Raw genomic sequence first — 13,883 nt, 5'->3', positions numbered from 1 at the left:
TGACCTGCTTGGGAATGTAAATATAGGTCCCGTCTGTGTAAATTTTGATCCTTAAGAGAGAGAGAGAGAGAGAGAGAGAGAGAGAGAGAGAGAGAGAGAGAGAGAGAGAGAGAGAGAGACCACCTTAGACAACCACCCACGACCACATGTCTGCTGCTGTACCAGGAGAGTATATACATACGTAGATGGTTACCCGGTAATGTCACCGAGTTAACAAGTTTCTTTTACAACCCTCCAGCAGAAAATTGGGCGTCCGCGCACTCTGCCAGTCTGCGGGGTTGGAGACCCGTCAGTCCTCCGAAAATGAATGACCTCAGGAACTGTATCACAATAGAATCCAATCCCAGAGAAACAGGAGACGGGGTTAGTGACAGTGTGTGGAAGGTGGACTGCCGACCTGAGACGATTGATCGTCGTCCATCAGCTTATATTGTGCAGGCCACAATCTCCACGACAGAATTTTGTAACACAAAGAAGCAGAAAAGGTTGATCTTGACGTACGTTTTGGGGGCAAGCTCATGCGCCCATGTCACTTGCAGAGATTTAATTCATAGGCACGCGAAAGACGCCCACTCTATGCTGATAATGCAGCCGTATTGCATATTCTATTAGAATAACGGTATTAAATATCCTCAGGACGGTGAATATTGAAGTTCGAAGGGCGAGGTAACGTAAAGGTGTGCTTGGGGAAAGTGCTCTCAGATTTCCATCAACTGACTGAATTTAATCTCACTAATTTTGTGTTTGCAGTATGGGAAACACAGATGTATTGACAAAGAAACATGTCGTCCAGCAGATTGGAAGTGTAGCTGCTTATCCTCTGAACTGTTTGGGTGGCAAACATTACTGGTGTCACACCTGTCTCGGTTCACGATTACAAAAGGGCCATGCAACAACAACAGACCACTGACTGGGTCCTTTAAAGGTTGAATGTAATCGTGGATAGGATCAGAAACGCGAGACATTAGCGTGGTAAGGGAATGGTAAGAATATGTCACTTGGAGAGGGAAAGACGGAAAGAAGGGAATTCCACAGCATAACTGTCTTAGGGAAGAAGGAGCCATCATGGCGTTTCATGGAACACCGCTTTATCAGCTCTCGTGTTCCAGCACAGGTCGTCTGAACGGAAAATGAGGCGCACCTGTCGAAGACGCGTGCCAACTGGTGGAGGAGAAGGTGGACGCAGGAAGCACCTGTTGAGCTTCACGTTCGCTGCGCTTCTTCAGGAGGCAGTACGACCTCTGCCCTCCGACAACCTTGAGTCTAGAGATAGCGCTCAGTTATCGCCTCAAATGAGGTATATATTGAGCTGCACCCCAGATATTGGCGACAGGTGGTGTCGGGTTTCTGATGAGCACAACAGAGTCATTAGTTCCTGGGCCCTTCAAAAAATATAGCTCATGTTCTCTCTCTTATCTCACTATCTCTGCTCTAGCTTATGTGAGTGTGTCGTTATGAGGTGAAATATGAGGATACAAGTTTTTCATGTTGTGCAGCAGTGATGTGTGTGTGTGTGGCGTTAGCATCATGACGGATACAGGAGTCATTGCTTTGGCCCTCGTGACCCATCTCGACATCTCTCCACCGTCGGCCGTGTAACAGTCACCGGCAGTCTTAACCTATAACTGTGTTACTCTCCTGAAACTTGGACACTTTCTTCTTCCCGCCCGTCTGAATACTTTTTGTGGCGCAGGATCCATAAATATAGTTTCGACCGACGTCTCCCAAGTTATGGCGCTGTTGAGAGGGGGTTTCCTGTGGCGTTTATTAAACCTGGTTAACGCTAAGGATAATCCATATTTGGTCATTAAGTGCAGTTTTGCTTTTCGCAGGATCTGGAGAATTGAATGATGTTAAGACCCATAGCCAATTTGGACTTCAAGTTATGTCATTTTTTAATACGTTTAAGGTGGGATTTTTAACTTGGGAGAACGTTCCACCTTTTGGCATGAAACTTAAAGTGGATGCTTTATATATATTTTTTCGAACAGTATTCTCAACTTTTCGAATTCCATGTAGCTTCTTTGTGTCTTTTGTTATGAAGTTAAATTTGACTCATCTATCATCTTTCAGAAAATTCTTTCAGAAGTATCTCAGTATATAGCTACTTCTCTTCGTTGTATATCAACTGATTGTTATATTTCTTTCTTGTCTCTCCCATGACGATGTGATTATTACACGAAAGTGCACTTCGCAACTTATCGTGTATCATTTTCCCCTTGGACTCATAGGAATATATATATATATATATATATATATATATATATACGATACTTGTTTAGTGCACATTACATATTTGCAGGAAGTTTTATATGAAAGCTTTGTGGGGGATCGCATCCTATGCATACACCGCCCTTTTTACCCATGAAGTTGGCTAGAGTAATTGCGCACAAGGTGATTGTGTGGAGGTGGTCACGGGATTGGTCGGGCCAATTATTCTCTTCATCTGAAGCCATTCTTATTGATTACGACTGATTACGGCCTCTCCAGCCTCATGAGAATGTAAAGCTGACACTCAACACTGTTGCTAACGAGAGGGGGAGGGGGACACACACACACACAAACACAAACACACACATCCTGATAAAAGCTTTTTCAAATCTCTCTTATTCTTTATCGGTATTACATTTGTTTCGCTGTCGTGGATGCTTATACTCTGTAGACTAGCGGAAAAAAATGGAAATGTACATTTTGTACAAGAATTTTACTGCAAGTCCTTGGATGATGCACAGGGTTTTATATTCTGCTAAGTACTTACCTGTTAACTGCGAAGTCAGGGACTTGAAAGTAGTGTTAGTCTTCCTAACACAAGTGGGGGCTGCTAGAAATGGTGCAGAGAAGAGCATACAGAGTCATCTTCTACCACCTCTCTTGAAGAGGCGCTGAACACATGTGGAGTCACCTTCCGCCACCACAGATCCCTCGTCCCCTTGTTGCAATTCGGCCGGCGCCGCAACCGCATCAAGCCCATCAGAGTTCGTACAGGCAGCTGCATGAACACCCGCATCTCAGCTTCTGTAAAAATATTAAATAAGAATGTTTGTGTAAAGACATTGTCTCTCTCGTTCTTACAAATTTAAGTTATTTCTGTATTCATTGCATTATATAATTTTTTTTACCCTTTATATATATATATATATATATATATATATATATATATATATATATATATATATATATATATACCTACCAGCTGTGAATTTAGGTCTTATTTCACGTTTTTTATGAACAGCCAAGTTTTGTATTTGCCTCGTTCGATCTTTGGCTTAAATCACGTCAGGCAGATTAAATGGAGAATTACATCGAAGCCGTATGCAGATCTGTCGCCCCTCCTCCATATCTGTCTATACACAAGAATACGGGGGGTCTGGCTCGACACGTTTCTGTCACTTGAAGATGAAGACAATGCTGTGACCTGAGTAAAGCTGAGGCGGTGGGGTGGGGTGGGTAAGGTCACCTTGATTATAGGGGTCAGCACATTCTGAAGAAGATCAGAGCCGATGTCAAAGCTAGAGGGAGGAGGGACGGACCGACCGACCTGCTGGTTGAGGAAGTATATAGCGGCGCGTCTGAAACTGTTCGTGGAGGTGGAATATCATTACCCGGCTTTTATGGTGGGCGGAGAGAGAGAGGATGTGTTGGAGAGAGAGATGATTGGGGAGAAAGAGGTGAAGAGACAACGCAGGCGGAGGTTATCAAGCAGGTCTTCACCTGATACCCCCTTCGCCCTTTGTTGATAAGGCAGTCAGCTGCCCGTCGATACGACCTGGCGCTTTGCTGGGATGTAACCTGCGTACCGGCGCATCACTGGTCACAGCCTCACTCAAAATGCCACATACAGTACGCCATTGTGACTCCTCGCTCTAATCCGATCGCACGAAATCGTGATCCGTGATGAGTAGGCCATTCTTGTGTGGCAGAGAGTATTAGAGTTTATATAACGTGGAGGATATTTGAAGTGGCTTAATATTCTGATCCCATGTCGTCGGCCGATCTTAAAGACGTGTTTCTTTCTACAGGAAACAGTGTAAATAGAATGTTCGTACTTATTTACACTGTGCCAACAGTAATGTAAATAAAATGTTCATGCTTATTTACACTGTGTATACCAGTCGTATTGGAAGATGTCTTTGGTGTAAAAGCAAATCGATGAGGTTTCCATTCTCCTGAAAAGTCTTTCCTTTGTAAACATTGTCTTGGTTATGACTTAAGGATGATACCTAAAGATGATGATGATGACCTGCTCGTGATTATGATTTGAAACAACAGTATATCTTCTCCGTCCTCCCGCTTGCACAGCAAAACTTGTTGAAGACTCTATCCAGTCCCACAACAAGGCACTGGGACCTTGTCTTCTTGGGCCGGTCCGTCCCTAACTTAGATCCTAGGGATTAGAGTTGATGAACGGGACTGAGGGTGTGTGTGTGTGTGTGTGTGTGTGTGTGTGTGTGTGTGTGTGTGTGTGTGTGTGTGTGTGTGTGTATGCGAGCGCTGGTTCCCGGTTGGGTGGAGTTACTATATCCTCAGGGTAACAACACACTTGACACGGCTTGCTGCCCTTCTCAACCTTAATATCAGCTTTATAGTTTAGACGACAGTGCTTGGCGGAGGCTGGGAGATTGTCGACTTGTTTAAACCTTACGGTGTTGGTTGGGGTTGCTTGCAACTCGTGGTTATTTGTGCATTTACGTAGAAAACGAAGAAGTGGTTGGGTACTAAATATAATCTTGTGTCGTAATTGTTGGCATTACAAGCTTTTCTTTCACCATCGTTCGTCTTCGAATGTAAATACGAACTTGTTTGTTTACACGGTTTCGCTTTCTAAATGTTTTACGTAATAAGTGTTTTGTTTGTGTTTATTTACGTCAGGGAGAGGTGGAGGCACAGATAGAGAACGTGGGACGGTTCTGTGTGGTAGTCTTGGTCACTCCTGACTGCGTTCACAACCACACTCATCCGATCCGCCCTTAAAGCACGATCCTTGGACTGTAATGATGTGACCTCTGACCTGACCCTCTAAGCCACAGGGGCTTTACATCTATAGAGCCGCCAACCCACGTAGCCAATAAGACGCATTCGACCTTTAGGTTTTTTTTTTTATATTAAAACGAGGTTATCAGTGAAAGATAAGCGTGGATCTACGTGACGGCTCCAGCGTTGGATTTGCGGATACATTATATCTGAGATGAATGTTGATATATTGTTGCGTTATGCAAACCAGGAGGAGCGTTGGATTGCCCTCTTGCTCTGTACACAGTCAACAGCCGCGGGTGTACAAGGGTCTTTGGTTTCCAGCTATTTTTATTTTTAGATGGTTACCACAAACGCGTCCTCGCGCCACTTTTTATGTAACACTTACATGCAAATTCTCAGCGTAACAGAGAACAAAACTTTAACAAAGTACTTTGAACAAAGCAGTCAAACTGAGAAATGTGCAAAAAGTGAAATACTCCTATTCATATTCCTTTTGACGTACGAATAAAATTATGATCATTACTTCATTCGGGCGGCTTTCACATACAGTGGGGCCTGTCGCCTCCGACAACCGCTCAATTTCCAGATTTATTTAGTAAGAAAAGAAAATGCCACTTATAAGATTTTGTGAGTTTATAGGCATTGTTTAAAAAAAAATAGCCTCTTGTACACCACTTTACAGGCATATATTTATTACAACTTGAAGTTGTTTGCAAGATAGAGTACCGAGTATATGTTTTCTGTGCACATTTCTCAGAATTTTAAGAGGCTTCTCAGATGATAATTTTTTTTATTGCCACGTCTCAATGCACAGCGTGACCTACTCCCCAGTGCTTTTATAGTGTTTACGTCGCCACGATGAATAGCAATTGAGGTAGCGTTTTAAGCAGCAGATCGCACGGTACATTAGTAAGATATTTTGGCTGAAGGTTTAGAAACCTTAAACCATTAGGTTTGATCTGTTGGGCTTTGCGGGGTGTCTGTCAACTGCCAGGGTCGTTAAGGCCCGTCAGGGTAAAGTTATAACAACCATTCCCCCCCCCCCCCCCCCCAGCAAAATTAACTCAGTTCTTCAAGTTAAAAGAATGCAGTATATAATAGATCGTAAATCACCCCTTTACAGTGTATAATATAATATATAAATTATTTATCACTGGTTCTTAGGGTAAAGTATATCGTTGTCATGTATGAGTTAACCTTTATTTACATATGTCGATTGTTCGCTCCATTTATGGACGTTGGAGACATTTAACACAGCAGAGTACCATTGCAATAAAACGAATAAGACACTTGTGCAACATGCTTTCGTCTGGTACCCTTGAGCTTAATTTGCATACGAGCCGCGCGCGCAACATTATCATGGGAGAACGCTGGATGCTTATAATGTTTCATGATGTTGTCATGAGTCCAGCAGACAGCGTTCGCACTAGTCATGCATCCGTCTCCACCCACCACACTAGGTGACTTTGCATAGTAATAATGATACGTCTTGATACACGTGGGTGTTGGTGATGGCGAGTCTTCCAAACCACACTCTCGTGTACGTGGTGTTCATCGTCACGTTTGTGTGAAAGGAATGACGCGCGTCAGTCTGTTCTTACGGGCATCTCCTTTCCGTATGGTAAATGCATATTTCTTATTTCCGTTGTCGCACATACAGGAGGCATATCGTCGAGGTTTATGCCACACACACCGGTCGTCCGGCTGAAATGCCTCAGGAACGATATATTATTGCTCCTGGATCAGAGTGGGTCCACCACTACGTGATCGTATGTGTGTGTGCGCGCACGCGCCCCCCACATGACATGCGTCCCCCTCCTCCTCTCTCTCTCTCTCTCTCTCTCTCTCTCTCTCTCTCTCTCTCTCTCTCTCTCTCTCTCTCTCTCTCTCTCTCTGTGTACCCAAGGACCTCACCTTACCGCATACCCCCGTTGATAAAAGAGGTTGAACTCCACAGAGGGAGAGCTGCATAAAACTCTGCTTCCGCTTTAAGTGTCAGTACGTCGAAGTGACCGATATCCGTTCGCCTTTTTTTTTTTTTTTAATGTCGCATTATCTTTTAAGTTCCATTAACTGCCTGGCGATCATAGGGGTAAACCAGTAGTTAAATGAGAGATTAATAGTTTGTATGGTTTATTAGATGTGCCGAACAAAGGATACCACTTGCTGGCTCTGAAGATGGGGGCACGAACAAGCGCGTCTCGGGATTCAGGACGAGAGGTGAGGCCGTGTTGTCGGATGTTGGACCCCCTCCCTCTCTCAGGCAACTTGCACTTCGAACCACGGATAATTTTATCTCGTGGACGTAAGACGCCGAGATTTTTATTGAAGTCGTAATCTGATTGGGTGACTAAAATATCCGACATCATCACCACAGTTCTCCAGTTCCACTTTTTGAAAGAGATTTCGAGCTGAAACTAACCATGTTTGAGCCTTTTCAGGCCATTTATTCTTGAGTTTAAACCTACGAGATTATGAAGACATAACGTGTATTAGTATTATTATTAATTGCCCAATAGTGGTTTTTAAATGTAACTAGAAAACGTGCAATACTAAAGGCAGTTATCAGAGTATAAGCAATTTATATGTTCCCTTACAACACGATATGTTTATATTGAATCGCTATATAGCAAGTGTAATCATAATCTTTGAACTAGGTTATCAGTGAATCACGGTTGTTTTTGCGAAAAAAAAAAAAAAATGCAATCCAACACATCTCTAGAGACATTGTATTCGTGGTAGGTAATTTTTTTAGTTTGGGCCAATTTGCTGTTAAAGGAAAGCGTTTTAGTGTTTCAGGCGTGAAGTGAACCGTCTTTATATTAACGCGACAAAGCTGCTGCCATTTCATCGTGACTGCAATTCACTGATGAGGAAAATACATAAATGTGAAATATGCGTGGGACGTGTACTGCTGCACACCTGGGAAAATTACAGCACAGAGGCGTGCACAGGTCACATGGACGGTTTCATATATTTGTAAAGTTGGTAAACACACTGGGGAAGAAAATGGGGGGGACTTATATGGAAGGCATGTGAGTGTTAAATAGGATATCAGCAAACGAGACAATGACCGCAAGGAGGACATTTTGAGAGAGAGAGAGAGAGAGAGAGAGAGGGGGAGGGTAGACAGTTCGAGTATTTGCACGAAAGAGGAACATAGACAGTGACAATTTCGGCTGCATAAATCCTACATAAGAATTTATTATTAACTTCCTGACCACTGGAGTTCTCTGCGGGGGGGGTATGTGTCCTGACCTTTTGACCTTGAATACTCAGAGGTCACGGCCAACATTCCCAAGATTTATTTACCTTTGCCCTCCATGGATTAATGGACAGATTCACGACGGTAACCATTACCAATAACCAAGTAAGTGCGTCAAACTATAACTTGAGTCTACCTACATCAAACTTTAAAACGATCTTTCGAACCTTTGTGGTTTATCGGGTAGCGTTCCTAACCGTGACGCATTCACGGGGCCGCCCAGGGTCGAGCGCATAGGTTCGAATACCGGCTGCGGCAGTCGGTCCACAGTCAACCCAGCTGTTCATCCACCCCTAAGGGTTTGGTCGATGAAATGGGTACCTGACTCAGGCTAGGGTTTACCAACTGACTTTTGTATTTCTCTCTTGTATCTCCCTTGATGTGATTATTACACGAAAGTGCACTTGGGAACTTGTGTTCCATTTCCCCGTGGACTCGTATGGTTTCACAAGCAGGCTCAGTAGAGACCATAATACCCCAGATGAAAAACGCCGGCTGGGTTAAGTCACTAATGCCTGGTGGCCCCTCTCATTGATACTGAAAAGTGTAAACTTCAGTCAGCTGAATCTCTTCCTGCAACATTAACGTTCTCGACTGTCGGAAAATGAGTAAATTCAGATACGATTCTCGTGCGTTAAAGCATTTCAAACATAGTACTGTTTTCCACCCCATATGCTTTAGAAGTATCCTGCCTTTGCAACTTGCAAGCGGTTCACACGTATATCTGCCTTATATAAGCAAGTCATTGTTGTGCAGTCTTCTCCAAATAGTCCACTTCCTGTGTAACTTGTTTGAAATTACTTATACCAGCCCAGTCCTTGGTGATCCAGCATGTGATTACCATTTGTTATGAATATACCGGTTGAATTATTGCTGGTCATCCGGTGTTGTTGTTCAAGATATTTTATTGTCGGTTTAATACTTAACGGCTTTGATGACCCTCGTTATGGCTAAAAGCCTTTTTCGGCCTTAATGACCCAGGTGGTTGTTTAAAACAGCTTTACAAGGCTCAAATGACCAATGTAGTTGTAAAAAAAAAAAAAACTAAACCTTAATGTCCCTGGTTGTCTTTGGGACTGAATTTAGCTCAACCAACCAACTGTGGCTAAAAGTTGATGCTTAATCCTATGTGGAATGAGTATATATATATATATATATATATATATATATATATATATATATATATATATATATATATATATATATATATACGGGTGTATTTCGATAGCTTGGTCGAATTGCTCTGGCCGTTTTCCTCGTTTCCACTCTTGTTCAAGTTGTCTTTTTTTTTTTCCTGAGTTGTTTACGAGCGCATGATTACAGGTAATGCTGAAGAAGCCCGAGTGCCTGTTGAGACGAGATCATATTCAGCTGACCAAGCGTCCTTGGCCACGCCGTTTAGATAATCTTAGATAATGCCTAGCCAGTCAAGAAATATATACGTTATTTTACAGTTGTCTTGGAAATTGATATTTCTCTCCCTAGCGATGCGAACTGAGACTGTGGAATGGTCAACAACACGTTAGTGAGGTAGTTACTGGGCAGCTTCGTCTCATGGGTTACTCGTATGGAAACGTTCTAAATGTGGAGATTATTTCCACGAAGAACTTCTGGGCATTTGATTGTTTCACGTGTGTGGCTGCTTGAAAATGTGGTCCTGTTTATGGCGGACTTTAGTCTAAGCTGTTGGCCCAGCGAGGCCTGGGTGTTGGTCAGGGTCATATTCATAAGTGGAAGGTCTCACATCATGATACTGCTAGTCCCGGCGAAGCAGGAAAGATGGCCGGAAAACCTCAATGGGGGTTTTTGACGCGTCGCTGTCTTGCAACGGAGCCGAACGTAACACCTGTAGAGCAGTTGTGGTCATGCGTAATGCAACGGAACCGAACGTAACATCAACAGACCAGTTGCATCATGCACAAAATAGTAACTTAAGACGCAGACAAAAGCTGGGAAAAATGAGTCAGAGACGGATGATCCAATACGCGGGGAAGGTGAGCAAAGGGAAGGGACACTTCAGTGTGCATTTCCTCCTTAGTCGTGACTGAGGATATGGCGTTTAATTGTTCTGTTGGGTACGGCAGGCCGGACGTACGAGAAGAGGAGCGGCAGCGTCGCCACACCGCCGTTATCGGGAGGCATACGATAGCCGCGGTATCATCCGACAGCATATAAGGTCGCGTTGGCCATCCCCCCCTCAACAGTTTATAGACTTGCTGCGCGTCGTGAGGTGGTGTATCTCCGTCGTAAGCTGGTTGTGTTCCCCTTGTGTGTGTATAAATCGTACCGGCTGCTGCCACCACCACCTGAGTACGACCGCGACGAGCTGTGGTGGAACCCGTCAAGCATGGTGGCCAAAACCGTGAGGCACATAAGGGATCAGGGCGAGTCAGAGCAGGAGAGTGTGCTCTCGCTGGTAAAGGCCGTCTTGGACATTAAGGGCGTCTCGACCCTCAACGTCAACCTGAGGGCGCTGGTGCATCTCCTGAAGAAGGTGCTGAAGCCGGAGACCTGGCAGAACCTCCTGCAGGTAAGCCGCTGTCTATCTCCGCTTGGCGGTTGTGAATAAGCCGGGATGGGAGTTGGGAGGGGGTCAAACTTCACGAGTCTTGGGGTGGGGATGTTTAAGGTGGGTGTTCAAGTGGCAAACATAAGTGGGTTGAGAGGCGAATGGTGACAAAGACCAATGTACACGGTCGATTCCTTTATCATTTTTGTGAAGCAGTCTGGGCGATATAGTATAATGCATGTCACGCGCAACGTTATATCTCTGCTGCACCAACTCACATTAAAGTCACTTATATCCTGGTATATATATACACTCTGCACGCATTATGTCATCTTATAATTCCTGTATCTGGTATATATTTTCTTTTGGTAATCTATTTGCACTGAATCACATGTATTTTATAACTGCAATATATATATATACTTTTCTCCTTCACCATCTCATGTCAAAAGTAATTTACTTTGCACTTATCAAATGCACATGAAGTTGGTAGGTCAAGGCTGCTGTAAAAGTAGGTGTGTTTGTGTGTGTGTGTGTGTGTGTACGTTCTGCCTTCTGACACTTCTGGTGTTCTTGATGACCAGAACGCGCTGAACGAGTTCAACTTCCTGCACGAGGGAGAGGTCATTGAGCGCGGCGTGAGCGGCACCTCGGGCCCTGTCGAGGGCCAGGTCAGTATCGAGGAGGTAGAGGAGGAGGAGGAGGAGGAGGAGGAGCAGGAACTGGCGGCCGAGGGCAGCTCCTCCCGACCCTGCTCCCGGCCGTGCTCGTCCTCTCCGCCCTCCTACCATGTCCACCTGCCAGAAGACCAGGTACACTGCCAACGCCCTCTTGTAACACCCCCCCCCCTCCCCCCCGGTTGATTGTTACCCAATCACACCCCCAGATATAAACCAACCCTCCCTCCCTGTCATCATACACTAACACACCCCCCCCCTGTCGTGTGTGACCCGGCCTCCTCTCTCGCAGTCGCTCCGTGTATATATATATATATATATATAATTGACTAAAACCCCACCACGCTAAATGAGCTGTCGACTAACCACCACATTCACTGTTGCAACCGCTCTCCTCTTCGTGCTTGTTCTGTCTTCTTCATATATGCCTTATATTAAGACAAGCTCAAGCCCTTGTAAAGCCCATTGTTAAATACTGACTGGACTCCGTCTTGGTTCTCTGGCATGGTTTGACATTACTTAGCTGTGATCTAAAATGTAATCCACTCATCTCAGTGGAAATCACTTGATGCAAACTGTACATTTCTTTTTATTAACACAAGTAAAGCAATGCTTTTTTTTTTTTTTAACTATTTATATGCCTACTTGCTTTGTGCTTCATCCATCTTATTCTCTCAAGTATATATACATACATACTTGTGTATGTGTGAAGAATATAAAAGTGTTTGAAGTAATGGAAGTGATAGTAAAACCGATGTTGTCTTATCGGTACAGGTTGGGGTACGCGATGTGGACGAGGTACGGACACGAAACTTGCCCCTGTCACGGTTCGACCGTGACAGGGACTCTGCCTACGACACCTACCGGAATTCCCAGTACGGGTCCATGGGGATGGAGCAGTTCCGCCTCATCTCCGTCCTGGGCAGAGGACACTTCGGCAAGGTCATCCTGGGTCAGTACAAGAACACGGGCGAGTACTTCGCCATCAAGGCTCTCAAGAAGGGGGACATCATCGCGAGAGACGAGGTGGAGAGCCTCCTGGCGGAGAAGAGAATCTTCGAGGTTGCCAACTCCGTCAGACATCCCTTCCTCGTCAACCTCTTCGCCTGTTACCAGACGGAGGTAAGTTCCATTAAGCCACTTAGCAGTCTCTGGATTCTCTCTCTTGTAGGCCCTTAGGCTGGACGGCCTGTTACTTTGATAGGATTAATTGGCCCATATTTAAGTGTAGGGATTGGGGACGCCAGGTTAAAATAACTGGATGGTTTATGCTCGGATTGGTTTCCAGAGCCACGTGTGTTTCGTGATGGAGTACGCGGCGGGAGGCGACCTGATGATGCACATACACGCGGACGTCTTCGACGAGCCCCGAGCGGTGTTCTACGCCGCCTGCGTCGTACTCGGACTCCAGTACCTGCACGACAACAAGATCATCTACCGGGATCTCAAGCTGGACAACCTGCTGCTGGACACGGAAGGTTACGTAAAGATTGCGGATTTCGGGCTGTGCAAAGAGGGCATGGGCTACGGCGACCGGACCGGCACCTTCTGCGGCACGCCGGAGTTCCTGGCGCCGGAAGTCCTCACGGAGACTTCGTACACCAGAGCCGTCGACTGGTGGGGCCTCGGCGTCTTGATATTTGAGATGCTTGTTGGGGAGGTGAGTTGACCCGCTAAATGTTGTTACTACCTCATCTGTATTGAATGACCTTTGCTGTAATGAGATCCATTACTAAAAATGACATTGAAAGTAGAGTAATCTCATCCAGTCATGATGCAAGAACGATAAATTAACTCTTCCTTCCCATCATGCAAGAACGATTGGTTAACCCTTTTCCTTTCCATCGTGCAAGAACGATTGGTTAACCCTTTTCCTTTCCATCGTGCAAGAACGATTGGTTAACCCTTCTCCTTTCCATCATGCAAGAACGATTGGTTAACCCCTTTTCATTTTCATCATGCAAGAACAATTGGTTAATTCTTCCTTTCCATCAACAGTCCCCTTTCCCTGGTGACGACGAAGAGGAAGTCTTTGACAGTATTGTGAACGACGAGGTGAGATACCCACGGTTTCTCTCCATCGAGGCGGTGGCCATCATGCGTAAGCTCCTCCGGAAGCACCCAGACAGGCGTCTGGGAGCCAGCGAGAAGGATGCCGAAGACGTCAAGAAGCAGCAGTTCTTCCGTAGCGTTGGCTGGGACGACCTGTTACAGCGCAAGGTCAAGCCACCGTTCGTGCCCACCGTAGTAAGTGTCGCGCAGGTCCCCACCAACTCTTAAATCAAACCTGGCATTTTAGAACGAGTATATTTATATTTTTTGCATTTCCTCCTATAACCTGATCCTAATCTAGACAATTTCTAGCCTCCGGAAATCTACATTGCTTCGTCGACTTAACTAGGCGGCATACTTAGTAGAATTAAACTGTTATTTACTTCTTTGTGTAAGTATCGTTTTC

At 44.9% G+C, this 13,883-nt stretch overlaps 1 protein-coding gene across 11 annotated transcripts in view; it reads left to right on the top strand.

Moving 5' to 3' along the window:
- Positions 1–13,883, top strand: part of Pkn (serine/threonine-protein kinase N) — a 418,274-nt gene that overhangs the window by 402,114 nt on the left and 2,277 nt on the right. For 6 of the 11 annotated variants that reach the window (XM_071661071.1, XM_071661070.1, XM_071661072.1 and 3 more), the window contains 4 exons: positions 11,333–11,560; positions 12,200–12,547; positions 12,714–13,085; positions 13,424–13,672. In XM_071661071.1, coding sequence (XP_071517172.1) covers positions 11,333–11,560; positions 12,200–12,547; positions 12,714–13,085; positions 13,424–13,672 — 1,197 coding nt within the window. The remainder of the gene's footprint in view (positions 1–11,332; positions 11,561–12,199; positions 12,548–12,713; positions 13,086–13,423; positions 13,673–13,883) is intronic. The other 5 variants (XM_071661069.1, XM_071661067.1, XM_071661063.1 and 2 more) reach the window with 2 other exon arrangements.

This window comes from Panulirus ornatus, chromosome 73 (genome assembly GCF_036320965.1).
Source record: "Panulirus ornatus isolate Po-2019 chromosome 73, ASM3632096v1, whole genome shotgun sequence".
In the NCBI taxonomy this organism is placed as follows: Eukaryota; Metazoa; Arthropoda; class Malacostraca; order Decapoda; family Palinuridae; genus Panulirus; species Panulirus ornatus.
The sequence above is the reverse complement of the archived record's forward strand: the minus strand, read 5'-3'. Positions and strand labels throughout refer to the sequence as shown.